Raw genomic sequence first — 27,124 nt, 5'->3', positions numbered from 1 at the left:
TGCCGGTCCCCGCCCGCTGCCGCCGTGCGGCCTCCGGCCACGGGGCGCCGCCGTCGCCCGGACGGGACGGGGGAGGCGGGACCGGGCGGCGGCAGTGCAGGAGCGGCGGCAGGTCTGTGGGGCAGTGGGGTCCCGGGAACCGGGGCTGCGCGGGCGGGGGTCCCGTCGCGGTCGGTGCAGGGGGTCCCGGGAATCGGGGCTGTGCGGGCGGGGGTCTCCGGTCGGTGCAGAGCTGCGGGGTCCCGGGGCAGGAGGTGCCCCCCAGGCCACGCCGGGATGGGGTCCCTCATGTCCCCCCCGGTGCAAAGACGACGTCAAACCGCCCCCCCACCGCCCCGATCCCCGTGTCCTCACATCTACCAGCCCCAAAGGGACCCTGGGGACACATCCAGGACAGAGACAAGGGGGTGACGTCCCCGTTGGTGCCCCATCCCCTCCGCCCGGTTTAGGATGGCAGGGTGGGATCCCGCGCCCTCATCCTGCGACTGTTTCGTGGCGCTGCCGCCACACACTGCGACACCCGCCGTCATCTTTGGCAAGAACGCCGACCGGCCGCGCCATGAGGTCCAGGAGATCATCTATGTCCCCGCCGCCATCCACCAACCCGGGGACAAAGTCCAGGTGAGACCATGCTGGGGCCAGGTTGGCTACAGGGGATGGTGCACTGAGTGTGCCAGGTCTCAGCCCCGCTCTGCATCCCCCCTCCCTACAGTGCACCTACCTGGAGATCGAGCAAGTGGAGAGGACCCACGCGGTGGTGCTGAGCCGTCCTGCTTGGCTGTGGGGTGCCGAGATGGGTGCCAACGAGCACGGCGTCTGCGTGGGCAATGAGGGCGTCTGGACCCGTGAGCCCGTGGGGGAGGACGAGGCGCTGCTGGGGATGGACCTGGTGAGGTGAGGACCGTGGCATGTCCCCCCCATAGCCCTGGCTGCCCCACGCCGTCCCCCACCGCCGGCCGACGGGGTGCTGCCGGTGCGGCAGGCTGGGTTTGGAGCGGGGCAGCTCTGCCCGGGAGGCTCTGGAGGTGATCACGGTGCTGCTGGAGCGCTACGGTCAGGGCGGGAGCTGCAAGGAGGAGCCGGTGTCCTTCGTCTACCACAACACCTTCCTGCTGGCTGACCGCACCGAGGCCTGGGTGCTGGAGACGGCCGGCCGGTACTGGGCAGCCCAGCAGATCCGAGGTGAGCGGGCACTGGTTATACTGGGCAGATGGGGAGTCCTGTCTCCCCCTCTAAACCTGACCCCACCTCCGGCTTTCGCAGAGGGCAGCCGCAACATCTCCAACCAGCTCAGCATCGGGAGGGAGATCACGGCCGAGCACGTGGGGCTGCGGCAGCGAGCCCGCAGCCAGGGCTGGTGGAGCGGAGATGGCGAGTTCAGCTTCGCTGAGGTCTTCTCCCTGCCACACCAGCCTGCCCGCATGGAGGCTGCCAAGGCCCGCTACCGCGCCGGCAAGGAGCTGCTGCGGCAGCACGCAGGTGGGGACAGGGACGGGGGAGGGGGACGGCCACCCATGGCTCATCCCGGTGTCTCCACACTCCCCGTGGCCACAGCAGCCATGGCTGTGGCTGAGCTCTGCCTTGCCCGCCAGGTCACATTACAGCGGAGACGTTCATGGCCATCCTGCGGGACAAGGACAGTGGGATCTGCGTGGACTCGGAGGGTTTCCGCACGGCGGGCAGCATGGTGTCCGTGCTGCCCCAGGACCCTGCCTTGCCCTGCGTCCACTTCTTCACGGCCACCCCTGATCCCTCCAGGTGAGGACAGGGGACAGCAATGCCATGGGAGCGTCCCCAGGGAGCAGCATCTGTCCTTGCGCTGGCCGGTCCCAGCACCCTGGCGCTCCTCTCCGGCAGGTCCGTCTTCAAGCCCTTCGTCTTCGTGGCCAACATCAAGCCCGTGCCGCAGGTGAGGTCTCCCACCTTCCGTGACGACCCCGCCAAGCAGATCCCACGGTTCCAGAGCACGGTTGATCGGCGGCACGAGCTCTACCGCCGGCATCAGGCGGCGCTGGAGCTGATGGAGAGGGACCAGGTACCACAGACCCTTCCCCAGCTGCCACTGCCCCGGGACCCTCCCTCACCCCGCCGATGTGGGAGGCCGTCGAATTCCCTGAGGGCACCCGGTCTCAGCTCTCCTCCCTCCCTCACCCCGCCAGGAGTGGGGCCAGAAGCTCCTGCAGACGCTGCGGGACCTGGAGAAGCAGGGTCTGGAGGGGATGAACGCGCTGCTGGGGGGGTCGGTGGCCCACCCCCAAGAGGAGCTGGCTGACCTGTTCTTCGACTGTGTGGAGGCAGAGATGAAGTTTTACACATAAACCCTGTGCAGGTGGGTGGGCTTGCCCCTCGCCCCGACCCAGCATTGTTCCTGGATAGCGGATGAGAAAACCTTCCCAGTGTCGGGGCCTGGCTCCTCACCTCCTCCCACCACGGATCTGCCGCTGACAGCACGGTGGGGAACAGCTCAACCGGCATCTCCAGCTCTGCCTGGAGGTGCGGAGCCTCCAGCCCCCTAACTTGCCCCGGAGGAATTGGCACTTTTGAGAGGTGGCCGTGGCCTGAAACGCGAGGGCAGGGGGAAGAAGAGGGATGTGGAGTGGGATTTGCAGTCCTGCCTGCCACCCGGCATGTCTTTTCCCACCGTCAGGCAGAGCTGCCTGTGCTTGGCCCTTCCGGGGCTGCTGCAGGGCTGGTGGCGCCGTGGCAGCAGGCACATCGGTGTAGGAATAAAGAGGCTTTAATTGCAACTGCGCGGTGCCGTCCTGGCGTGGGGTATTGCGGGTAACTGCCTATTTCTTGCTCCTTTGGTGTGAGTTTCCTCCAGAGGCTTGGTCCGTGGCTGGCTCCTGCCGGGAGCTCGCTGGGGCTGCAGGCAGGCATGCTGCCTGCCAGGTCCTGGCAGGGGTGGCAGCTGTGTCCCCAGTTTCGCCTGGGGAGGGGACTGAGACCGCCTGGGGCCTGGGGCTGCTCTGCCCCTGCCTGGGCTCAGCGGTGCAGCAGGCAGCAGCAGACCCCGACGCTCCCGTAGATCCTCCAGCTCTTCCAGACGGGTCTGGTGTTCCTTCAGGGACTCCCTCCGCCTCTGCTGCGAGCGCCCAGCCAGCTCCTCCTGCAGATCCGCAAAGAAATCTGCCAGGGAAAAGAATTACAGGAGAGCTGGCACGGCCAGCTGGGCTCCCTGCCACTCCTTGGGGACAGAGGGACTGGCCTGCTTAAGCCCCAAGCACGCGACATGTCCTGCTTCAGTCCGGGCACCTTTGCCTGCAGTGAAAGGGCCGCTCGGCTCAGAGAGCAACTTGTCAACTTCGTCCTCGCTGCTGGAAGAGCCGCCTTCCTCCTCTTCCTCACACACACCGCCATGGATGGGCTGGGCGTCCAGCTGCAGGAGATGGGGCAGGGCTCCCACCACCAGCTCTCTGCAAGCACCGAAGGAAGAGCAGATGTACCCCCGCCAGGCAGCATTGCCTCGGGGCTGGGAGCGGGTTGGGGTGGCACCAAACCCCGCCAGCACCGCTCCACACAGCCACCCCACAGCCCGGCCTGGGCGGAGATTCAGATCTCTGGGGTTTGGGTGGGGGGCTCAGGCTGTATTGGATATTTGGGGGGGGCTGTACAATGCTGAGGGGCTCATGTGGTTTGGGGGATTTGCTCTCCCCCTCCGCTCCCCCCCGCAGGCTCCCCCAGCCCACCTGTAGCCGTGCTGGTGGGTGCATTCGTTTCCCGTTAAGTCGAGGAGACGGAGGCTGCGGGGCAGCTCGTCTGCAGAGATCAAAGGGAAGGCAGAAAGGTGCTGAGATGGGACCTGAGGCCCCCCCCCTCCACCAAACCCCACACCCTCTGTCTCCCGCAGCTCTTCACCCACTCCCGAGGCGACAGCTCCACCGTGGGAAGCAGTCTCGCACCTCATGACTGGGGAAACTGAGGCAGGGAGGGCAGGAATGTGTATTATACACACTCCCGTGTGAGAACTGAGGGTTTTCCCCTTCCCAGGCCCTCACCATTCCCTTTCTTACTCCTGTCTGCAAGCAGAGGGCCTGGTGCCACAATAGGAATGCTACAGAGGAAGACAGAGAGATAATTATCCCTCTGTCCTTTCCTCTTCTGCCAAAAATCACCCACAGGAGGAGCCGGCTGAAAGAAGGGCTGTCAGGGCTGGAGCAGCTTTGCTGCAAGTTGAAGTCCCCAAGTCTGATCAGAGCCGCTTGAAATGTTCTGCCAAAGCAGGACACAAGGTGGAAGCAGACACCTGGAGTCTGCCAGCAGCAGGGACGCCTCAAACCTGGCCACAGGGTTCCTCTGGTGTCACGCTGGGACAGGCAGGCCAGCCCCAGAGTGGCTCTGCTGGGGCTCTAGCTGGGACCTGGGGGGCAGAAGCCCTGGCAAAGGCCAGACCAAGGGTCTGCCAGCGTTTCTCCAGTACCTGAGGCACCTCTCGGGCACACCCGGGCCACATCCGGACCTGTTCTTGCTCCTTACCTGGGTCCAGCGTCTGGATCTGGTTGTGGGACAAGTCCAGGACACGCAGGTGTCGCAGGAGCTGTAGGTTCTCCACTCTGCGGATGCGGTTGCCAGCCAGGGAGAGGAACCTGCAGAGCACAGGGAGGGCAGTGGCACGAGGCTGGGGGGGCACCATGGCCCCCAGGGTCCGAACCAGCCCGATAACCAAGCTGTCAGGGGCTGCAACTTGAACCCTGCTGGCTCTGCCGAGGGAAGAAGGGAGCCCTGCTCTCCTCTGAGCACAGAAAGCGATCTCCCTGTGGGCAGGAGCTGCCCGTACCGCAGGTTGGGAAAGCAGCCCAGATTCTCGATCTTCTCAATTTGGTTCTGAAAAAAAGAAAAAAGCAACATGTTTTTCCATTGCATGAAAAATCAGACTTCGGGAGCCCCAGTATCACTCAAGCCTCACACAGGCAACGTAATGTCCCACCCACTGCCGCGGGAGCTTTACGGAGCAGGTATGGGGAGCCCAGGAGTTTGGGAGAACTGAAAGGCTGATGGCAGACCGTCGCTCGAATTGTGTTGGTGGCACTGGCATCGGAGGGGAGCACTGCCAGCCCCTCTGGCCATGCGGGGAGGCAAAACTCTGGAGCACAACTGGGGGTGTTTGTGTCCCCCTCAAGGAGGCCTTTCCCCACAGGACCAGGGCTGATCACCGCTGCCCCCGCAGTGCCTTACCTGCTGCAGATAGAGGCTGTGAATCTCCCTCAGGCTCTGGAGCCTCCCGATAGTGCAGATGTTTTCCCGATCCAAGCGGATGGTCGAGGGGGACAGCAGCTCCGTGGATCTAGAGGAAGGGGGTTGCTTGGGGTGTCCTTTGTGCCCAGAGACCCTCCCTGCCAGCCTGAGTGGTGAAGGTGGGGTCCGTGCGGATCCTCACCGGCTCTCTGGGCGCGGGGGCTCCACCAGGTGAGGCAGGTTCCTCGTGGCGATGAGGCTGTCGGTGAGCGTCACCCCTGGGGACATCTGCTCACGGGCTGTGGGAAATGCAGACTGATGGGGCCCAGGCCAGCAGGGTCCAGCCCACCTCTACCCCTCCAGGCTGACACATGAGCAGGGCCCATGATGGCTCACTCACCCCCAAGCAGGGTCTCCCCCTGCCCAGCCATGGCAGGAAGGTGGTCTGGGTCCTCGTCCCTTCCTCGGGCCTTTGGGTGGCTGTGTTGGGGGGGCTGGCCTGGCCCCACCGCTCTCTGCAAGGGGAAGGGTCCTGAGGCAATGGGGGGCAGGAACCGGTGGGCTAAGGGGGCGGTGAGGACAGGACTGCCGGGCTGGGGGTGATCAGCGCTTGGACTGCCAGATGAGGCAGAGAGACCCCAGGACCTGGGGGAACCATGGGATCAGACCCCCCAAGGGATGGGGGCACAGAGACCCCTGGGCTGAGGCGGGGGGGGTGGGTCACTGGGACCAGGCCCCCCTGGCTGAGGGGCACAGAGACCCCCGGGCTGGAGGTGGTCACCGGGAGCAGGCCCCCCGGACTGGGGACACAGAGACCCCCGGGCAGGGCCGGGCCGGGCCGCGGCGGGGGCGCAGGCCGCAGCGTGCCCGTTGCTAGGAGACGGGCGGCCCCGGAAGGGGCGGGGCGGGGCGCGCCCCTCCGCGCCCGCGCGCCGCCGGTCGTCCACCTTCCCACAAGCCTTTGCGCCTCCGCGGCAAACATGGCGGCGCTCAGCAGCGGCGGCGCGCCATGGCGGCGGGGTGAGGGGCTCCTCACCGGGGCTGGGTGTCTCCATGGGGCTCGGGCAGGGGAGGGAGGGCGTGCGTGCGGCCCGGCGTGTCCTTACCTCGGCCCTCCTCCCCGCTCCCGGCTCCTCTCACGCTCCCCGCCGGGGGAACCCGGGGCCTGGCGCCGGCCCTGAGCGCTGCCCGTCTGCCCCCTCTCCCCAGGCTGGCTGCCCGCCCTGCAGTTCGTCCGCCGCGGCTCCAAGGCGGTCACCCGGCACTGGAAGGCCATGCATTTCCAGCGGCAGAAGCTGATGGCCGTGACCGAGTACCTGGCCCCGCGGCCGGCCGTCCCGCCGCGCTGCCTGACCCCCAGGAAGGAGAGGGTCGAGGAGGAGGTAATTTTCTGGCCTGTGGCCGTTGTGGGTGCGCGGCTGTGGGGCCTCGGTGCGCAAGGAGACCGAGTGGCTTTGCACGCCCCGTCTGTGTGGTTTGCCTTGGCGATTTGACACGGGGGTCCGCAGCCGCCACTGGGTGCAGTACGGGGCTTTGGGACAGCCCTGCCCCAGGGTGAGCCTGGCTGGACACCGGTATGGAGGCTTCTGGGGTGATTACTGCTCCTTTTCCTCATGCTGTCAGTGGCTGGGAGATGCCCCAGCTGGTAATCCAAGTGCTGGAAGCCAGGTGAGTCCCAATCCGTGGCAGCATCTCATGATCCATGGTGGCATCTCATGGCAGTAGGTCCTTTTGCAGGGTCAGAGTTGGGGGAGGCAGCAGCCATTGCCCCTTCTCTGTGGCCCATCGCTGCTCACTCCCTTCAGGACAACGGCTATGCCCGGCTGTTGCGGCGGCAGGTGGAGGAGGTGTTCCGGGACAATCGGATGATTGCCATCTGTCAGTACAACTCCATGCCCGACGAGGACGTGGTGCTGATGAGGCATTACCTCCGAAAGCACAACATTGAGGTCAAGTTTGTCCTGAACGAGGTAGGGGCAGAGCTGCCGGGGCAGATCCCGGTGTGGCTGGGGTGGGGGAAGGTGGGTGAGAGCTGGGATGACCCTGTGGCACGTGCTGGGGTGAAAAGCTGCATTTTGAGAGCTGTCTCCCCTAGATCGTCAGACCCGTGCTGTCACAGTCCAAGTACAAGAATCTCCTCCCTCTCTTCGTGGCGCGCAATATCCTGCTGGTGAGCCCAGAATTGAAGGCAAAGGAGATGCTGCGGGTGCTGAAGGGAGTGCCGCAGATCAACCTCCTGGGTGAGAGCCTTTCCTGTGTCCCCGTGTGCTGGCGCTGGGCTTAGGGCTCCCCTCCAGTGCTGGGGAGAGGTGGAGGGTCCATGCTAACAGACCTGCGCTTGTGGGATCACTGTCATGTCCCCTAAAATGAGGGATAGATGGCGAGGAGCAGGAGTCCTGCCTGCAGGAGCAAGCCTTTCCTTATGCGCTTGTGGAAGATGACAGGGCTCTGGCTCTGGCACCCCATCTCCTGTCCTCAGCTCTGCTCCTCTCTTCCAGGCGCCTGCATCGACAACACCATCCTGAGCAAGCAGGGAGTGGAGAACTTGGCCAAGCTGCCCTCGCTGGAGGTCAGCCAGGGGCAGACAGTGGGTGCCCTGGCCGTCCTGCCCTCCCAGACGTCCTCCCTGCTCCAGCGCGGCTCTGCATACCTCACGGCTCTCCTGGATGAGCACATCCGTCAGCTGCAGGCCAGGGAGACGGGGAGCCCGTCCGAGCCCGCCCCTGCCCAGAGCTCGGGAGCTCACTGACGCTGAGCCCTGGGAGTCAGCTCCTTCACCGGCTGCAGTCGGGGGGGGTCAGGGACTGAAGATTTGTCCCCAGGTGGGCAGCCAGCAGCGGGACTGGGTGTCCTGTGGCACCACTGTCCCGATCAGGGAGCCCTGGCCCTTCTCTTTGCTCCCCGCTACCAGCACTGATGGCACCTGGGAACATCCCGGCTGTGATTCGGGTGCTGTGGGGCTGCGGTTGGAGGGTCTCGGGCATCGGACGGAGGAGGCAAGAGTGCGGCGGGGACCCCCGGTGGTGCTGGCGGGGGGAACCCCTGGCACTCTGAGCACCCCTGCCCGCTGGAACCGGGGGAGCATGCTGTAACGCTGACCGAGCCGTGTCCGCGGGGTTGCCATCCTGTCCATTAAAGCGTGGTGGTGGAGATGCTGGAGGACTCGTCTTCAATTTGTGGGGGTGTTTGGGGGGATTCCTGCCCCTCGATGTGTGGGGAGATGCTGGGAGCTCCTCAGGGGCTCTCCTGGAGCAGGGCCGTGCTGGGGGGGGCGAGGGAAATACTGGGGGAGGGAGGATAAAGCAAAGCTTGGGGGGGGTGAACCCCGGGACCCCCGTGGGGTGGTGGGAACCCCACTCTGCATGGGCAGAGCTGGTGGGTCGGCCTCAGGCTTGGTGGGGGGGGAAGCAGGTGCAGCCGGGATGAGACCCCCCCACACCCCCCTTCGTTACAGGAGAGGATGGATCCCCCCCACCCTGCTTCGTTACCCCGATCCCGGGGCAGGGGGGGTCCGGGTCTGTCCGTGTTCGGGACGCGGGTGGGTCCGGCTCGGGGCGTCGGGGGGGGATGTCCCGATGGCCCCTCCTGGGCGCTGTCGGCTCCGGTCCTCCACGGTGCAGGGGGCAGAGCCGAGCGGCTCCGGGCCGCCGCCGCCTCCGCCTCCTTCCGTGTTCCGGTTCCTGCAGCCGCCGGGCAGGATGCCACCGGCCCCGGCCGCCCGCCCGCCGCCCGCCCAGGTGAGCACCGGGGGCCCGGCCCGGGTTGGGGGGGCTCCGGCTCCGCGCCCACCCCGCCACGGCTCCGCCGCCCCCCGCAGCCCGATCCGTCCCCCGCTGCTCCGGGGGGTGACACCTGCGCGGGGACACCGGGATCGGCTTTGGCCCCCCCCCCCCGCGCCTCGGCGGGGGCTGCAGGCGGAGGGGGCGGCTGGGGACCCCCGGGGGGCGCCGGTCCGGCCCCGCTGCCGGGAGGGGGGGTCAGTCCTGCAGCACCCAGGGGGTGCTCCCCTCGCTGCCAAGCTGGGCAGGGCTGGGGGGGGCCAGGGCTGCGGTGGGAGCCCCCCGGTCCCTTCCCCTCGGAGCAGGGGTGCGCGGTGCCGCAGTTATCGGTGCCGGGGCTTGACCATCCTGCCGGCGACATCACCGTCCCCATCCCTACAGCGGCGTCCGGGACACCCGGGTCCCCCGGCAGGTGCTGGCGAGGGCGGGGGGGAGGGCAGGGGAGGGGGAACTTTCCTGTGCCTCAGTTTCCCCTCTGTTCTTGAGAAGGGCGAAGGGAACACTCAGCCGGGGGGAGCGTGGCAGGGTCGGGTTTTTTTGGGGGTCGTGTCCCAGCTCGGGGGCGCGGGGATGGACCCGGGGCTGATCCCGGTCTCTGTCCCCTGGGTCGCCCTCCCGGCTGCGCCTGCCGCGGGGTTGCCGTGTGGCACCGAGTCCATGGGGCAACGGGAGCCGGGCGGCAGGGCCGGACTCTGGACCCGCCAGGTGGAGGTGAGATAAGGCTGGATGGGTTGATGGCTCCGTCTCGCACAGAAGCTTCTGGGTCCCGGCCGCAGTCACATGCCGGGCTCTCGGGGGGCAGCAGGGTCCCCCCCACCCCGTGTCCCCTCCAGGGAAGGGATGAGGGTGTCTGTCAGGGCAGGAAACGCGCGGGCAGGGTGGGTGATCCCTCCCTGACGTGGCCTCCCCTCCTCGCAGTGGCTCCCACCGCCCGGGCTGTGACGGCCGAGCTCGGACCCCCAGCCCCGCAGCGCAGACGGGAGGGGGGGCTTGGCCCAGCCCCCTCTGCTCGCCAGCCATGGGCAGCCACGAGAAGGACCCGTCCTCTCCGAAAAGGGCCCTGTCGCGTTCCAACAGCACCGTGTCTTCCAAGCACAGCAGCATTCAGCAGGTCGGGGGGGGCTCTGGGCTGGGGGAAGGGGGGCTCAGCGGGATCCCAGTGGTGCACCCAAGCTGGACTGGGGGTGCCATGGGGCCTCGGGGGGCTGCGCCCCACTTTAAGAAGGGGGATACGGGGATACAGAGATGCTCCATCCCCTGGGAGGTACTGAGTGTCCCTGCCTGGGGACAAGGTGGGGAGCACCCCGGCTGCCCCCGGTGCCGAGGGACCCCCGTGCTGACCCCCATCCCTGCAGGGCTCGGAGAGCTGGGAGGTGGTAGAGGAGCCGCGCGCACGGGGCAGCCCGGGCCAGCAGCCGCAGCGGCACGAGGGCTACCTGCTCAAGAAGAGGAAATGGCCCCTGAAGGGCTGGCACAAGGTAACGGGGCAGAGCTGGCACCGGGAGCCGTCCCCCAGCCACACGGGCGCCATCCCTGGGGCGATTTGGGCCCCTGGATAAAGGGGCTGCGGGGACCAGTCTCTGCTCCCCAAAACAACCGTCCCTCTCTGTCCCCAGAGGTACTTTGTGCTGGAAAACGGCATCCTGAAATATGCCACCACGCGCCAGGACGTGAGTGTGGGGCTGAGCTGCGTCCGTGGGGCTGGGCTGCGTCCGTGCAGCTTCCCCAAGGGCTTGGGGTGGGGGAGACCCCATGGCCCCCATGAAGAAGGGGGTCTTCCTCCTGACGGGGGTCCCTGGGCTCCCCCAGGTCCTCAAGGGCAAACTGCACGGAGCCATCGACATCCGTCAGTCCGTCATGTCCATCAACAAGAAGGCGCAGCGGGTCGACCTGGACACGGAGGAGAACATTTACCACCTCAAGGTGCTGGTGGGGGCTGGAGCCGGGGCTGGGGGCATCGGGTGTCCCCCACCCGGGTCTCCCCCCTGACTCCATCCAACTTGCCCCTGTCCCGCAGATCAAGTCCCCGGAGCTCTTTGCCAGCTGGGTGAGCAGCCTCTGCTCCCATCACCAGGGCGAGGGGCCCGAGCCCGGCCCCCGGGGGTGTCCCGCGGGGCGGACCCCCACCAACGCGCAGGTGGGTGACACCTCGGGGTGGAGACGTGAGGCGGCACCCGGGTGATGGGCTCCCGACGGCAGCCCCGGCCGTGCCCCTTCTCCCCTGCTGCAGGGCCCGTGGACGCGGATCCTGCCCTCGGGCAGTGCCCCTGCCCTCTCCACCCTCGCCAGCTCCCGCGACAAGGTGAACGCCTGGCTGAAGGACAGTGAGGGGCTGGAGCGCTGCTCGGCCGGTGAGCGGGGCTGGAGGGGACGCACGGGGTCGGGGTCGGGCAGGGGGGATGCCCCGTCCCCCATCCCTGACTCCGTGCCTGTGGCAGAGCTGTCGGAGTGCCAGGCGAAGCTGCAGGAGCTGACGGGCATGTTGCAGAGCCTGGAGGCCCTGCACCGCATCCCCTCGGCCCCCCTCATCTCCGGCAGCCAGGTGAGCGTCGGGCGCGGGGCTGAGCATCGCCCAGCGTGGAAACCCCCCTCTTCCCGGGGACGGTCCAGCTCCAGCCCCCCCTCCTTTCCCTCGCAGCCCTCGGCTACCGCGGAGAGGCCCAAGAAAGGCAGGAGGAGCACCAAGATCTGGTGCACCCAGAGCTTCGCCAAGGATGACACTATCGGCCGGGTGAGGGGGAGCGGGAGTCCCACAGAGCTCTGGAGCCATCACTGGGGGATGGAGCCCCCCAGGGCCCTGCTGACCCCCACGTGTGTCCCCCTCCAAGGTGGGCCGCCTGCACGGCTCCGTCCCCAACCTCTCGCGCTACCTGGAGCCGTCCCAGAGCCAGCTGCCCTTCAGCCTCCCCCCCGAGTACAGCCAGCTGCAGCGGAGCTTCTGGGTCCTGGCCCAGAAAGGTGGGATGGGGGGGGGATGCTGAGCCCTGCCGGGGGTCCCGGCGGTGGCGGGGCGGGTGTGGGATGCCGTGCCGCAGCCTGACCCCCCGCCCGTGTCTGCCGACAGTGCATGGCTCACTCAGCAGCGTGGTGGCCGCGCTGATGGCCGAGAGGGCCCGTCTGGAGGAGATGCGGCAAGCGCTGGATCGCCGGCGCTCGGCCCCGCGCCCGGGGCGGGTCGGCAACACCGGGGTGAGGGATCTCGGGGGGGCTGGGCAGGGCTGCCCCCGGCTTTGGGTCCCGGCAGAGCCCGAGGGTTGTGGCTGCTGGGGTGCCGTTGGGTGCAGCGAGTTGGCAGGGTCTCAGCCTGGTGCTGGGTGCCTGGGCAGCAGCAGGGTGAATCCCCCCGCTCTGTCACCCCCACGCTGGCTGGAGGGGACAGGCTGGGGGTGGGGGGCCCGGCTCAGACTCCCCCTGCCTCCGCAGGCCGCCTTGCGCCGCTTCCACTCCCTCTCCGTCTCCTCCGACACCACCCTGGATTCCTTCGCCTCGCTGCATCCTGACGAGGTCGGGGGGGGGCCGGCATGGGGTGGGGGGTGCGGGTGACACCCCCAGGGCGGCGGGCTGAGGCGGTGGCTGTCCCCGCAGCCAGACGCGTTGCCGGCCAAGGGCCGGGAGCAGCAGCTCTCCAACCGCAGCATCGTCTCGCTGGCCGACTCGCACACCGAGTTCTTCGACGCCTGCGAGGTCTTCCTCTCCGCCAGCTCCTCGGAGAATGAGGTGGGGGGGTCTTCAGGGGGCAGGGGCGGGCCGGGGAGGAGCAAGGATCTAATGGCATGGGGGGTCTCTGCAGACCCCCCCCCTGCTGTGGGTATGTTGTGGGTTCAACTCTCCCTTCTCTCTCCCCCGTCCCCTCCCCGTTAGCCGGCCCGGGAGCCACCCCCCCAGCTCCCCACGCCCCCCCTGCTCCCCACGGCCCCCCCAGCCCCTGTGGCCCCTGCAGCCCCCCGCAGCTCCCCCATTCCGGGTGCTCGGGGTGTCCGCAGTCTCTGAGCCTGGCGGTGGGGGCCGGGTGCTGCCGGTGCCCCCCCTGCCCCCGCTCCCCCCTCCTGCAGTCCCACTGGTACCCACCACCCCCTCCCCGTCCTGCCCCCCCCCGCCCCAACCCATCCCAAGTACCCGACTCTCGTCCCATCCTCCCGGGGGGGCCCTGCCCGGTACAGCCCCTCCTTCCCCCCCCCGGTGGGGTAACCCCTAGACTCCCCACCCCCCACCCTGCCCTGACCCCCCCTCCCGAAGCCGCCGACGGTCCCCTGCGCCTCCCCAGCCCTCGGACGACGAGTCGTGCATCAGCGAGGCCACCACCAGCGCCTGCGAGGACACGGCCGAGCCGGGGGGGCCGGGCCGCCCCCCGACAGGTACGGAGAGGGGAACACCGGGGGTGGGGGGTGGGGGGGCACGAAAGGGGGAAGCGGGGGGTGCGGCTTGGCCCCACCGCCCGGTGCCCGGCAGGAGCGGAGGGTCCGGGGCTGCCCGTGGAACCGGCGCCGCTGGAGCTGCCGGGGCCGGACCCGCGGCGGCGGAGCTGCCTGCCCGCCCCCCCGGCGCCTCCGGGGGACGTGAGCCTGTGGGGGCTGCTGCGGAGCAGCGTGGGCAAGGACCTGTCGCGGGTGGCGCTGCCCGTGCACCTCAACGAGCCGCTCAACACGCTGCAGCGGCTCTGCGAGGAGCTGGAGTACAGCGCGCTGCTGGACCGCGCCAGCCGCGCCCGCGACCCCCGCCAGCGACTGGTGAGGGGGGGGACCGGGGTGGGGGGGTGGGGGGGGTCAGGGACAACGGGAGGGCTCGGGGGTCAAGGGGGTTCGGGGGACTTCGGGGGCACGGGGGACTTTGGGGGCAGAGGGGACACAGAGGGACGTGGGGGGCTTGGAGAGTTGGAGTATTTGGGGGGTTCGGGGGTCGGGGGAGCCGGGGGAACAGGGGGGCTCAGCGTGGTTGAGGGCCCGGGGGACACAGAGGGTTACAAAGGATTTGGGGAGTTCGAGGTTTTAGGGGCTCAGGGGACAAAGGGGCTCAGGGGACCGGAGGGACTTCGGGGGCACGGGGTGGTCAGGGGCTTGGGAGACAGAGGGATACGAAGGATTTGGGGAGTTTGCGGATTTAGGGGGCTTGGGGGCAGGGGGAGCTTGGGGGACAAGGGGGCTCAGGGGACATGAGGGACTTCGGGGGCATGGAGTGGTCAAGGGCACAGAGGACATGGGGGACACGGGGCCTTGGGAGACTTTGGGGACAGGGAGGGCACACGGTGGCCAACACGGGGCTCAGGGGCACGGGTAGCTCAGGGGACACAGAGGGTACTTGGGGGGACATGGAGGGACTTGGGGAGTTCGAAGATTGGGGGTGTCAAGGGACGCGGGGGACTTGAGGCTAAGGGGGGACACCAGAGGTCGGGGGACATGGGGGACATGGGGGACACGCATAATGGGCGTGGCCGAGGGAAAACACCCCCCCCCTCCCCGGGGGGAGGGCTCGGTAGGCACCCTGCCCGCGGTGCGGTGGCAGCGGTGCGGTGTCAGCAGCGCGGTGGCTGCGGTGACAGGTCTACGTGGCCGCCTTCGCCGTGTCCGCCTACGCCTCCACCTACTACCGGGCGGGCAGCAAACCCTTCAACCCGGTGCTGGGCGAGACCTACGAGTGCGTGCGGCCCGACCGCGGCTTCCGCTTCATCAGCGAGCAGGTGGGGACGGGGACGAGGACAGGGAGCGGGGACAGAGCCGGACGGGGCGGTGGCATGTCCCCCTTCTTCCTCCCTCCAGGTGTGCCACCACCCGCCCATCTCCGCCTGCCATGCCGAGTCTGACAACTTCATCTTCTGGCAAGGTGCGTGCTGAGGAGGGTGGGGGGACAGATAAGGGGGCCGGGGGGGGGGGGTGTTAACCTCCTCCTGTCCCCCCCCCCTCCCAGACATGAGGTGGAAGAACAAATTTTGGGGCAAGTCCCTGGAGATCGTCCCCGTGGGCACAGTCAACGTCCAGCTGCCCAGGTGAGCCCCCGGCAGGTCCGTGTGTGTCGTGTCCCCCCCCCCTGCCCGCGCTCGCCAGCCCACGCTGAGGCGGTGCCCGCAGGACCGGGGACCACTTCGAGTGGAACAAGGTGACGACCTGCATCCACAACGTCCTCAGCGGCCCCCGCTGGATCGAGCACTACGGGGAGGTGCTGATCCGCAACACCCGCGACGCCTCCTACCACTGCAAGATCACCTTCTGCAAGGTGTGCCCTGCCACGCCCTGCCACACCCAGCACACCCCGCCCTGCCATACCCTGCCCCACCTCCACCTATCGCAGCCCCTTCCCTGCCCCCTGCCCCGCCTTGGCCCCGCCCTTCTGTCCCCGTGCTCCGCCCACCCCATGGCCCCACCCTTCCTCGTGCCCCTGACCCCGCCCCTTTGACTGACTCCGCCCCTTCATTCATCTAAAGGATAGTGTTGCCCCGCCCCTTGCCTCGCCCCACCCTTTCCCAGTAGCCCCGCCCTTTTCCCAGTGGTCCCTCCCCCAAGTGCCCCACCCTTTCCCAGTGGCTCCTCCCCTCAGCGCCCCACGCTTTCCTAAATAGCCCTGGCCCTCACTCAGGACCCCGCCCTTTCCCAGTAGCCCCGCCCCTCAGGGCCCCGCCCTTTGCCAGTGGTCCCACCCTTTCCCAATGACCCCACCCTTTCCCAGTAGCCCCGCCCCTCAGGGCCCCACCCTTCCCCAGTGACCACACCCTCTCCCACCGGCCCCCCCCTCCGGCCCCCCCCGCCCAGCCCCGCTGTGGCCGCAGGCGCGGTACTGGGGCGCGGGGGCCAACGAGGTGCAGGGGGCCGTGCTGAGCCGCAGCGGGACGGTGGTGGAGCGTCTGGCCGGCAAGTGGCACGAGGGGCTGCACCGTGGGCCCCCCCCCAGGCCAGTGCATCTGGAGAGCCAGTAAGGACCTGGGTGGGGGGGGCCATGTCCTGGGGGGGGGGGGGGGGGATACCCCACCCTGGGGGCACCACCGGGGGTGGGGGGGGTCTCAGCGCTGTGCAATCCCCGGCAGACCCCATGCCCCGCGACCACGAGAGGAATTACGGCTTCACCCAGTTCGCCCTGGAGCTGAACGAGCTCACGCCCGAGCTGCGGCGCGTCCTGCCCTCCACCGACACCCGCCTGCGCCCCGACCAGCGGTGAGCAGCACCACGGCGTCTGGGGGGGGGGGGGGGCCGAGGGGAGGGGAGCTGAGGCCGCCCAACTCGTTACAGCGATGTCCACCCCCCCGCCACCCCCAGGTACCTGGAGGAAGGCAACGTGCCGGCGGCCGAGACGCAGAAGCGGCAGATCGAGCAGCTGCAGCGCGACCGGCGCCGGGTCATGGAGGAGAACAACATCACCCACCAGGCTCGCTTCTTCAGGTCCGGGGAGAGGGGGGGGCTTGAATACAGGGCCCAGGGGCACCACCAGGGATGCAGGGAGACGCCCTGGGGGTCTTGATGGCCCCCCAGCTGTGACACCCACCCCCCCATCCCCATCCCCAGGCGGCTGACGGACGCCAACGGCAAGGAGTCGTGGGTGACCAACAACACCTACTGGAAGCTGCGCCTGGACCCCGGCTTCGCCCACCTGGACAGTGCCGTTCTCTGGTAGCGACTCCCCGCCGTGGGGTGCTGAGGCCCCCCCCAGCTCATCACAGCAGTGGTGGATGGCAGTGGGGCTGGTCCCCCCAGCCCTGGCGGTGCAATGCCCCCCCGTCAGCCGTTTTGCTGGTGTTTAAGGAAAACTGTGATACAAAAGCGGGGGGCACAGGCAGTGCCTCCCCCCCACCCCCCCGACCTGGGGCAGAGCCCTGGGGGCACAGGACGCCTGGGTTCCTGGCTCACTATGGGGAGGCACGGGGGGTCCCGGGGTGCCCGCGGGCGGGCAGACCCCCCCAGCCCCCCAAGCTGTGCGCGGGGGCTGCTCTAATAAAGGCTGCAAAGAGCTGGGGTGTGCAGAAATCTTCCTTCCCACCCCGGCCCGGGGAGGGGGGCTCAGGTGCTCAGGACCCCACTCCCGGCCCAGGATGCCTGGGTCCCCCCAGTGAAGAGGGGGGGCACAAGTCCCTTCACACGCCCCCCCCCGCCCTCCACCGGTGCCTCAGTTTCCCTCCCACATGCCCGCAGAGGAGAGCAAAGAGCCGTGCCCCACAGCGTCCCCTTTATTGTGAGATATGCTGCTGCCCCCGGCCCCACGCTGGGCACGCGGGGGGGCTCAATAAATACTTCAGCATTAACCAACCCCCCCCCACACTCTATAAACCACTGACAACAAAAAAAACCCACCACCTCCACCCCCCCCCCCCCAGCCCGTCCCCTCCCTGCTCGCCCCCGCGGCTCCACTGGGGTGGCACCGGGGGCTGATTGTCTGGCTGCAGCCCCCCCCCCCCACCTCCGCTCAAGTCTTCCCAGGATTTGGGTGTTAAATAGGGCGGGGGCGGGGGGGGGGGGGGGGGGCACACAGGACCCCTTGCACCCAGCTCCCGTGGCTTTGGGGTGCCCGGGGCGGGGGGGTGTGTGTGTCTGAGCCCCCCCAGCACGGCTCAGTTGCCGTAGAAGCCGTAGTAGCCGCCGTCGGTGCCCGGGTCCTTGTCGTAGAGGTCGCCGTTGCGGGGAGGGGGGGAGCTCTCGGCGCTGGAGGGGTACGGGGACACCCGCCGCCGCTTGCACTCGTACAGCCCCGAGTCCGAGGAGTCGCCCGAGGTGGCGGCGGGGGGCTCGGGGGGGGGCCAGCCCTCCGCCTCCTTCCCCTTCTCCTCCCGGGGCTCCCGGTACCAGCCCAGAGCCCCCCCGGGGCTTCCCTTGGGGCCATATTGCCCGGGGCTCCAGCCCCCCGCCGCCCCGAACCCCCCCGGCCCCTCGGGGGGGTAGTAGGGCAGGGGGGGGTGGGAGGCAGGCGTCAGGGCGAAGGGCTTCACCCCGTAGGGCATCAGCTTGCCCCCCCCGTACCCCCCCTCGTAGCTGCCGTACTCCAGCCCCCCGACGGCGGGCGGCTGCTGGGGGGTGAAGTACCAGCGCGGGGGGTCCTTGGGGGGCAGGGGCAGCGGAGCCCCCCGCTCCCCCCCCCCGAAGAAGCGGCCGGGGGGCAGCGGGTACTGCTCGGGCAGGAAGGGCTGGAAGCGGGGAGCGGGCAGGAGCTGCTGGCAGCCGGGACCCTCCGGCGGAGAGGGGGTGAGGCGCTCGCCCTCCGAGGCCGCGTACATCCTGGGGGGGGGGACGACAGGGCAGCAGTGGGGGGGATGCCCTCCTGCCGGCCTGGAGGCGGGGGGGGCACCAGCGGGAGGGTGGGGGGGGACACTCACGAGTCAAAGTTATCCCGAAATCCTTTGGCAAAGGGGTTGTGGTCGATCTTCAGCTGGGTGATCTGGGGGGAGGGACACGGAGCTTGGGGGGGGGGGGGGGCTGGGGATGTTCCCCCCACCCCTCGAGCAGCCCCCCCGTCCTCGAGCAGCCCCCACCCCACCACAGTCCCCTGCCTGTCCTGGGACGCCCACCCCAGCACCCGCGGGGGGGCTCAGCCACAACCTCGGGGGGGGGGGGGTCAGGCTGTGCTGGGGGGGCGGAATAGGGTGATTGGTGATGGGATGCTGGGGGCGGGGGGAGCATTGCAGGGTGCTGAGGGGGTACTGGGGGGGCTACTGGGATGCTGGAGGGATTCAGGGGGAGGTACCGCGATGCTGAGGGGATGTCGGGGCGGGGGGGGTACCAGGGGTTGTGGAGATTCTGTGGACAGGGGTGTTGGCAGCTGGGGGGGGGGGCTGGGGGGATGCCACTGTGGTTTCCCTGATGCTGGGGACCTTAGAGGGTGCTGGGGGGGTCACCAGGGCCTGCTCGGGGGGGTATTGGGGTTGCCGTGATGCTGGGGCGATACCGGGGTGTATCAGTGGTTTCTGTGGCCCTGGGGGGATGCCGGGGGGATCGCTGGGGTTCCTCTGCTGCTGGGGGGGGGCTGGTTGGGGGGGGTACCCCCATGCTAGGGACCGGGGCTGGGGGGGGGGGGGGGGGGGGGGTGTGTCTCGTACTCACGTCGGCGTTCTGGTAGGCTGTGACGGCGATGAACTGGGTCTCGGGGAAGACGAAGGTGTGGGTGTGCGGGGAGGGGTACGCCTCCTCGCCCTCCCCCTCCTTCACCTCCGTCACATGCAGCCGGGGCTGGTACTTGTGCAGCGACTGCAGCACGATCATCTGGGGGAGGCGGGGGGGGGGGGTTGGGTGGGGGGGGAGCAGCGTGCGGTCAAGGGGTGGGCACGGAGGAACCCGGCCTGGCCCGGCGTGACGGTGGGAGCCGTACCTGGCCGACGTTGTTGGATGCGCCCTTGTTGTTGGTGAGCTTCAGCTTCCCGAAGGAGACCTCCTGCCGCATCCAGTGGGCGCCCGTGTTGGGCGAGTCGGGGTGCAGGTAGAGGCGGTTCCCTGGGGGGAAGACGGAGAGGGGGGGGCAGCAGGGATGGGGTTACCACCCCGCCCAGCACTGCCAGGAGGAGGAGGAGGAAGGGGATGATGGGGGGGGGGGGGCCATACCTGGCATGTTGCCCTCGGCTTTCCCGCACTGCACCCACTTGCCGCCCTGGTAGCGCCAGTGATGCTGGTCCACCAGCACCACGTCCACGCAGACGCTGTAGTGGGCCACGGGGTTGAGCCCCGAGAGGTTGAAGCTGAGGAACGGGAACATGCGCCTGGGGAGGGGACAGAGGCGCAGGCACTGTCACCACCCAGCCCCCCCCCCAGCCCCCGGCTCAACCCCTGCCTCGAGGGGCTGCGGGGTGAGGGGGGGGGGAGGTTGGTTCTGCCTCCCAGAGCAGTCATGGGGAAACTGAGGCAGCGTGATGCCCGGCCCCCTCATGCCCGGCTGGGTGCCCGTGAGGAGCTGACTGACCCCAGCAGCTGGGGGATGCTCTCGGGGCCGATCCCCCCCCCCACACCGGCATCTTCCTCCCCCTCCCCAAGCACCTTCCGGATCGGAAACCAACACCGCTGCTATTTCAGGCTGGGCGCCAGCCTGCGCCAAGGGCAGGAAGGGGACGGGACGGGACGGCCGGGGGTGACACTGCGGCCCCAGGGCTGCAGCTGTGGCACCCCCCCCCCATGGGGCTGCACCCTGCTGTCCCCCCGCACCCACGGGGGACCCCAAATCCCAGCCCTGGGGTGGGAGATCTGACACCTTCCCCTCCAAGTTCGGTCCCTCCTTTTCCATCACGGGCCCCAGCAGCCCCAGTTGCCAGCCTGGGTTTGCAGCAGGGGTCGGGGTCGCTGGTTTAGCCCCCCCCCTGCCATGGCAGAGCTCAGTTCTTCAACCGCGTCACTTTGGCGTCCGCTGGAGTTTTGGCTTTTGGTGGCCGGAGCTGGAAACCAGCCCCAGCACCGGCCCCCCCGTTAGTGTCACCTGCCTTAACAAGCCATCGCCGGCGGGGAGCAGGACAGAGCCCCCCCTGCCAGACCGACATGGGGGGCACGGAGGGCCCTCAGCCCTCCCGCCAGCTTTGCCTGGGTGCGATACACACGGGGTGATGGGGAAATTCATCCTCCCCCCGCCGGGGGAAGAGTGCTGGGGGGGCTGCAGCCCCGCACGCCCCCGGCCCCCTCCCTCTCTCCTCCCCTCTTCCTCCCTCGGGCTGTGCCGCTTCCCGTCTGCCAGTACCTGGTGGGTGAGGGTGGGGGGCGGCCGGTGGCGAGGGGGGGCTGGTTTCACACACACACCCCCCCCCCCATTTCCTCGAAGCGCTGGCGTTTCTCATAAAGCGGGTGCCAGGGATTCTCCGAAAGGCCCTATAAAGCCTTGCCTGGCCGAGGGGTCCCGTGTGGGGCTGGGGGGGGGGGCTTCCACCTCCCCCTGTGCCAGGAGGGAGCCCAGGCATCCGGGGAGGGTGGGCTGCTCCCGGGAGCCGACCTCAGCCCAGCATCATCCCTGCAGGAGTCAGGGACGGAGCCAGCCGTGAGATTCACCCCTGGCAGGGGGGTGGTGGTGTTGGGGGGGTTATTTTGCCTGCCCTGGCAGCTCCTGCCCCCGCCCCAGCGCACCAGGGCTTCCCACCAGCCCCAAGGCAGAGACCTGTGAGCTCACGACAGGGATGGCACGAGGCTCCGAGGGGGCTGCTGCACCCGGGAGCCCAGCCGAACCCCCCCCCCGTGTCACCGTCCTGCCCCCGCGCACCAGCCGGGGGGGGACAAAACATGGGTGAGGAGTAAAGCGAGGGGCTGGGGCCCGGAGCGCACGCAGCCCCGGGTGCCGGGGCAGGACGGTGGGGGCTCGGCCGCGGCCCCGGCAGGAAGCACGGCTCGGGCAGTGCCACGGCACCCGGGGAGCGGCATGCAAAGAGCGGTGGAAAGAGCGCACACAGCCTGCGCCGGGCGCCGCTGACTCAAAATTGCCCTTGCAAGAGGTTGGGGCGGGGGGGGGGGCGGGGAAGAAAAAGAAGAAAAAGAAATAGAAAAAGAAAGAAAGCAGCGCTCGTGGCCAGGAGCTGCGCACGTGCTTCCCGAGGCCGGGACGGACGGTGGCCCCGAGCATCCCGGGTACCCTGAAGGTCCCGCTGAGCCCTCGCAGGCCCTGTCTCGCCACTTGTGTGTCGAAAACGGGCGGCCCCCGGGGCTCAGCTCTCCCCCGGAGACGCAGCCGTGGCGGGGGACGGTGGTTCCTGCCACCGATAAAAATTGCGGCCACATCAAAGGGCGGCAGCGAGGGGCTGCGCTGCCTGCGAGCCCCCGCCGAGCTCTGGCAGGGCGCTCCCTCGCCGTGCCGCCGCCGCGCTCCGGCTGCCAAAGCCCCCGCCACCACCGGCACCGGCTCCCGGCACACCAGTGAGCCGGGGCGATGGCTGTCCCCGCGGCGAGCAGCCAGGCCGGGTGTTGCACCAGCGCCGAGCTCGCTGCGAGGAGCGGGGAGGAAGAAAACAGCCTTTTTCTTTTTTTTTTTTTTTTTTTTTGCTTTGGTTTTTTTTGGGGGTTTTGTTTTTTTTCTTTTTTGCACCTTGCTTGCTCCGACACCGCCAGTTCCCCGGCTCCCAGAGCCTCGCGCTGCCGGCGGAGCGGAGAGAGAGAGAGTTAGAGCTCAAACGCTGCGGCGGTGCAAACCGCAGGGCTCGGCCGGGGCACGGGAGGGTGGGGGTAAGACCCGAAACGGTACGTGCCTCGCGTTTATTTTTAAATCCCCCAACGCTCGAGCTCCCGGGGCCGCCGCTCGGGCAAGGACTCGCTTCCCCTGGGTATGGCCGCTGCGGTTTGGGAGGTGCCGTGGTGGGGTACAGGGTGCCCCGGCCAGCTCACCCCCCCACACACACCCCCTGCACCCCAAAAGCCGCCGGGCACCTCTAGTTTCTCTCCCTTCGCACGTTTCTGGGGCTGTAGAAGGGGCTCACGGCTCCCAGGCTGCCCCGAGGCTTGTCCCCACATGAACCCCTCGACGCAGGGAGGGGACAGGGCGTGTGGCCATGGGGACACGGGGAGCTGGGGGCACATCAGCACATCCAGGGGACATGAGTGTCAAGAGGACGTTAGGTGACACGGGACATTGGGGTCATGGGGACACAGGGAGCAGGGACAGGGGGTGCAGGATGAACCCAGGCTGAAGGGGAATCTGGGGGCCAGCTGACTGCAGACCTGCCCGGGGTGAGGAGCGCAAAACCCTCCCGGCCAGCGGTGCCCCCCCTGCCCAGCCCTGTCTGCACCCCCGGCAGCGCACGGGGGGGCTGCCGGCTTCCTGAGCCGCCTCCTCTCTCGATGGCAGCCCAGCGCACCCCAGCCCCAGCGGCCGCAAGAACTACGGCCGCGCGTGGGAGCCCGGCGCAGCCCCCAGCATGCAGGTGGAGCCTGGCGCAGCTGTATGGCACGGCTGCACCGCATGGCACGGTGACATGGCACAGCTGCATGGCACAGCACGGTGACATGGCACAGCTGCATGGCAAGGCACGGCACAGTGACATGGCACGGCTGCATGGCATGGCTGCATGGCACGGCTGCATGGCATGGCACGGCACCATGGCACGGCTGCATGGCATGGTGACATGGCACGGCTGCTCAGCATGGCATGGTGACATGGCATGGCTGCTCGGCACAGCACGGTGACATGGCACGGTTGCCTGGCACGGTGACATGGCATGGCTGCTTGGCGCGGCATGGTGACACAGCACGGCTGTGTGGCATGGCACGGTGACATGGCACAGCTGCTCGGCATGGCACGGTGACATGGCACAGCACAGTGTCATGGCACGGTGACATGGCGCAGCGCAGCACGGCGACACGGCACGACTGCACAGCAATGTGTGGCACGGTGCTGCGTGGCTGCATTGCACAGCGGCGTGGTTGCACGGCTGCTCGGCGTGGCACGGTGACTTGGCTGCATGGCGCTGCATGGCACTGCATGGCGCTGCAACACAGTGTGGCATAGGTGCGTGGCACCGCTACACGTCCGCACAGCACAGCACGGCTGCACCACTGCTTCCAGCCCCGCCGTGCCCCCCCGGCCCAGCCTGCAGGGAACGGTGGCTGCCAGCCCGGGCAAACCATCCCCGAGTCCCCCCCAAAAAGACGAAGCCAGGCCTCGTGTTCCCCCAAATGCACGGCCGCCCCCTGCACCCCTCAGACCGAAGCCAACCCTCGCGTTTGCCAAATGCAAACCCAGCTCTTGTGTCCCCAAAGCTTTCCTGCCCCCCTCCAATGGTGACGCCAGCCCCTGCGGCCCCGCCAAGGGCAAAGCCATCCCCGGCGTCCTCTCCAAAGGCAATGCCATTGTGTCCCCAAATACAAAGCCAACCCCTCTGTCCCCCCAAAAAGGTGAAGCCAGCCCCAGCTTCGCAGCGCACGCAGGAATTCCCCGGGCCCTTGGCAGCCAGGGCGATGGCGAGTCCTTGGGGGTTTCCGCAGAAATCCTGACCCGGCTGAACCCCGAGAGCCGCGGGAGGCGGAGGAGGGACGGGGACCTGCGTGGGAAACCAGCAGGAAATTCTTTTTGCTGGGGATGAGTGGGTAAGGGATGGTGTGGGACGGCGTGGGGCAGCAGGGAGGGCGCCAGCGGGGGTGAATCCCAGCGCCCGACTGGGTTTGTCCCAGTGCCACCGTCTCCCACCTGGCCTCAGCCCCTCTCTGCAGGGACACGGGGGGCTGTGCAGCACAGTGAGACGTGGCACCCGTGCCACCAGCAGGACAGGACATGTCCCCTGCCCTGCCCCAGAGCCCCCCAGCCCCGTGGGTGCCTGCTTTGGGGCACATGTCCCCCTCCAGCCCCCGGCTCTGGGGTTTTTCCTGTGTCTCAGCAGTGCTGCAGCCCGGCCCTGCAGACAGATTTCTGCAACAAACCAGCTCGGGGTCAGGGGAAGCGGATGTTTTGTGGCTCTGAGCTTGACGTCTCCTTGGGTTGGGTTCGCTGTGAGCCCCTCCTGGCACAGAGCACAGCCCCCCCCCGGCCCCCGGCCCCTCTGTGGAGTCACTGCAGGGGACGGACTGGGGAAAAGAGCCCCAAAATCGCCTGGTTTCAGGCTGGGAGCCGGCAGCAGAGCCCAGACGTGAAACTGGGCAAAGAGGATGGGATCAATCTCGAGCGGCACCCCGATTTCCAGACCCTCAGCACCAGATCCTGAGCCGCCCTGACGCAGCGGGGACGGGCACTGCCCCAGCACCTGCCACGGCGGCTGGGGAAGGAGAGGAGAAGAGCAACGGGGAGAATTTCAGCGGGTTCCTGTCGGACCTGAACGATGGCGGGCGAGAAACAACCAGTTGTGGGGCCCAACGCCTCTGCCACCCCCTCGGCCCATGCTGGGGACACGTCACCCCATCCGTGACGGTGCCTGTTTGCTGCCGAGCATCCCCGAGCCCGGCGGGGGGAGCAGGCCCAGGAACGGCTGTGGCAAACCAAGCGGCCCTAACGCGTTTAGACTTCCAACACATTAAGCAGGTTGGGCTCAGCATCGAAGTGACACCGTCTGTCTCGGCCGAGGGAGGGAAGGGGAGAGGGCAGGGAGCATCGCTGCCGGCAGCCCCAGCGCTGGGCAGAAAGAGCCCCCCTGGGCGGGGGGATGGCAGCGGGGGGGGGTGTCTCCGCCAGCTGCCCCACACATAGCCCCGTCACCCCCTCACCATGGATTTTCAGGAGCCACGGCAGTCCCTGAGCCCGATCTGGAGCGGGCTGAACGCCATGCCCAGCCCCACCACGTTCACACTCCCCTCCTCGGCCCTCCCAGAGACCTCGGGAGGTCTCCGATCCCACCGAGACCTCCCGGACTGCAGCCGGGGGTCCGGCTCCCGCCCCCTCCCCACATCACCCCGGTGTGGGGCCGAAGGACGGGCTCAGGGTGGGCACCAGCATTTCAGACTCCCCTTGTTCCAAGTCGGGGTGACTCCATGGCCCCCCAGGACCTTTATCACACCCAGCCCCCTCCAGACCAGGGGGCGTTGGCAGAGGTGGGGTGGACTTTAGCCCCCCACGTATCCCCCAACCCTGTCCCAGGAGCCCGCAGCCTGTGAACAGCCCGGGCAGGCGGCAGCATGGGGAGGACAGCAGGTGCCCAGCTGCAGTGTCACCAACGGCTGTTTCGGCAGCCAGGACGCTGCCAAAATGCTCCCCCTTCCCTGGGCACCCGGGGGGCACCCGGCCTCTGCCTGCCCCACAGAGCAGGGCGGGGGATTTCCATCCCGGAGGGAGGACAGCAAGCAGAGGGGGTGTCACCCACCCACCCGGGGTGCTCCTGGGGTGGCCGTGGCTGCTGGCCCCCTCCCGGGCCCCAGCAGGCACCTCCCTCTCACTACTTGTTGCAGCACCGAGCTCTGGATCCGGCCATGGGCCGAGGCCGGATAAACGCTGCCTCCAGCCCCCCCCCGCAACATCTCTGTGAGCTTCCTGGCACAACAAACCCTGCTCGGACACGGGAGGTCCGGATCCCTCCTCTCCCACCCTGACACGGGTGGGGACACCCTCCAGACCCTCTTCTCCTTCCAACAAGCCTCAACGCACCTAAAAAACAAGAGCTGGGGGGTCTGGTCTGCTTCGCTCCCCGACTTTTTTCCTTGCACACACAGGTGGACGTTGCCCCCAAAACCGCCAGGATGGGGATCCCCCCTTGCACAAACCCACCCCCTTGCTGATGGGGACCCCCAGTCCCACACAAACACCCGCCCCCACGCATCTCCAGCCCTTTGGGAGGACGAGGCAGGGACCTCCAGCCCCCCACTGTACCGGCCACCCCCTGCCCACCCCGCAGCGTCCCCCCCGGCCTGTCCCGCACCCCTCTCTGCCAGCGTGCCCACCCCAGCACCCCCAGTGCCCCCTGCCCTGCCTGTATCTCTGCCTACACCGGACCCCCACCCGCTGCTCCCCGATGCCCACGCGGGTCCCAGTGCCCTGCCGGTCCCCTGCGCCGCTCCCCCCCGGTGCCCCGGCTCACCTGCCCTGTTTGGTGATGATCATCTCGGTCTGGTGCTTGTGGAACTTGGCCCAGAGCGGGTAGTTGTTGAGCATCACCTGCACTTTACCGGCCGCCCGGTACCCGGGCAAGGCGCAGAGCGGCCCGGCGCGGGGGCACAGAGGGGCGGCGCCGGGGGGGTAAGCGCCCTCCGCACCCGCGTACAGCTCCGCGCCCGCGTAACCCTCCACCGCGTAACCCTCCACCGGGGCGGCGGCGGGAGGCGGCGGGGCCCGGTAAGGCGGGCACGGTCCCAGGAACCGGCCGCTGAAGCCGCCGGGAGTACCGTAAGGCAGCGAGGGGGCTCCCGGCTCCGGTCCCCCCCCCATCACCGTAGTAGACGGCGGCGGCGTCCCGGGGGCCCGGCGGCTCCTTGGCGAAGCTGGAGGTGCCGCTGAGCATGGGGGCGGCGGGGCGGGGGGCTCCGGTGCCCGGCTCCAGCGCGCCCATGGACGGGGGCGGGGGGCACCGGCCCCGCTCAGCCGCTCATGGGGGCCCCGCCGGCGGCCCCGGGACCCGGAGCCGGGCGCGTTTCAACGGTGGCCGCTTCGCCGGGCTCCCGCCGCCCCCTCCATGCCCGGCAGCCCCGGGGAGGGGGCGAGCCGGGGCGGCTCGGGGAAAGCCAAGGGGGAGGGAGGGCAAAAAAAACAAACCCGAAAAAAAAAACCACCTCCAAACACGCGGAAAGCCCCCAAAAGTGCCGTCGGGGGATGGGGGGGTTGTAGATCGTCGGCGGCGATGGGGGGGGAACGGGAGGCCGCCCTGCCCCGCTGCTGCCGGTGCCCTCACACGCTCC

At 68.7% G+C, this 27,124-nt stretch overlaps 5 protein-coding genes across 6 annotated transcripts; 3 read left to right on the top strand and 2 right to left on the bottom strand.

Annotated features, from left to right (window-relative positions):
• The first annotated feature begins 74 nt into the window (after positions 1–74).
• Positions 75–2,747, top strand: SCRN2 (secernin 2). 2 transcript variants are annotated; one of them, XM_054224427.1, is made up of 8 exons: positions 75–112; positions 450–621; positions 713–894; positions 983–1,182; positions 1,264–1,479; positions 1,593–1,758; positions 1,858–2,035; positions 2,160–2,747. In XM_054224427.1, exons 2-8 carry the CDS (start codon positions 451–453, stop codon positions 2,316–2,318), a joined length of 1,272 nt encoding a protein of 423 aa, XP_054080402.1. In that variant the 5' UTR covers positions 75–112; position 450; the 3' UTR covers positions 2,319–2,747. The 2 variants fall into 2 exon arrangements, with proteins under 2 accessions (XP_054080402.1, XP_054080404.1); XM_054224429.1 differs by having other exon boundaries at positions 82–112; positions 541–621.
• LRRC46 (leucine rich repeat containing 46) lies at positions 2,738–5,670 on the bottom strand. The gene is made up of 8 exons (XM_054224811.1): positions 5,576–5,670; positions 5,378–5,474; positions 5,176–5,284; positions 4,778–4,824; positions 4,477–4,586; positions 3,690–3,759; positions 3,256–3,416; positions 2,738–3,129 (listed from the first exon to the last, which is right to left on the bottom strand). Exons 1-8 carry the CDS (start codon positions 5,604–5,606, stop codon positions 2,738–2,740), a joined length of 1,017 nt encoding a protein of 338 aa, XP_054080786.1. The 5' UTR covers positions 5,607–5,670.
• Positions 5,671–6,133: 463 nt separating this feature from the next.
• MRPL10 (mitochondrial ribosomal protein L10) lies at positions 6,134–8,325 on the top strand. The gene is made up of 5 exons (XM_054224713.1): positions 6,134–6,195; positions 6,385–6,557; positions 6,981–7,145; positions 7,271–7,415; positions 7,674–8,325. Exons 1-5 carry the CDS (start codon positions 6,156–6,158, stop codon positions 7,922–7,924), a joined length of 774 nt encoding a protein of 257 aa, XP_054080688.1. The 5' UTR covers positions 6,134–6,155; the 3' UTR covers positions 7,925–8,325.
• A 1,200-nt stretch (positions 8,326–9,525) lies between these two features.
• Positions 9,526–16,687, top strand: OSBPL7 (oxysterol binding protein like 7). Its single transcript, XM_054224743.1, is given in 24 exon segments — positions 9,526–9,665; positions 9,873–10,065; positions 10,310–10,432; positions 10,571–10,624; positions 10,764–10,877; positions 10,972–11,091; positions 11,185–11,305; positions 11,393–11,496; positions 11,593–11,685; positions 11,783–11,912; positions 12,019–12,143; positions 12,378–12,458; positions 12,540–12,671; positions 13,219–13,309; positions 13,404–13,681; positions 14,491–14,628; positions 14,708–14,771; positions 14,856–14,934; positions 15,017–15,161; positions 15,712–15,815; positions 15,817–15,854; positions 15,967–16,093; positions 16,196–16,318; positions 16,442–16,687. Coding segments are annotated over 23 exon segments (2,586 nt in total). The 5' UTR covers positions 9,526–9,665; positions 9,873–9,972; the 3' UTR covers positions 16,551–16,687.
• Positions 16,688–17,366: 679 nt separating this feature from the next.
• TBX21 (T-box transcription factor 21) lies at positions 17,367–27,124 on the bottom strand. Its single transcript, XM_054224698.1, is given in 7 exon segments — positions 17,367–18,142; positions 18,241–18,302; positions 18,965–19,123; positions 19,230–19,351; positions 19,460–19,614; positions 26,311–26,654; positions 26,656–27,124. Coding segments are annotated over 7 exon segments (1,626 nt in total). The 5' UTR covers positions 26,779–27,124; the 3' UTR covers positions 17,367–17,481.

This window comes from Rissa tridactyla, chromosome 19, assembly GCF_028500815.1.
Source record: "Rissa tridactyla isolate bRisTri1 chromosome 19, bRisTri1.patW.cur.20221130, whole genome shotgun sequence".
NCBI lineage: Eukaryota > Metazoa > Chordata > Aves > Charadriiformes > Laridae > Rissa > Rissa tridactyla.
Note: the sequence above shows the minus strand (reverse complement) of the source record. Positions and strands in the feature narration are given on the sequence as shown.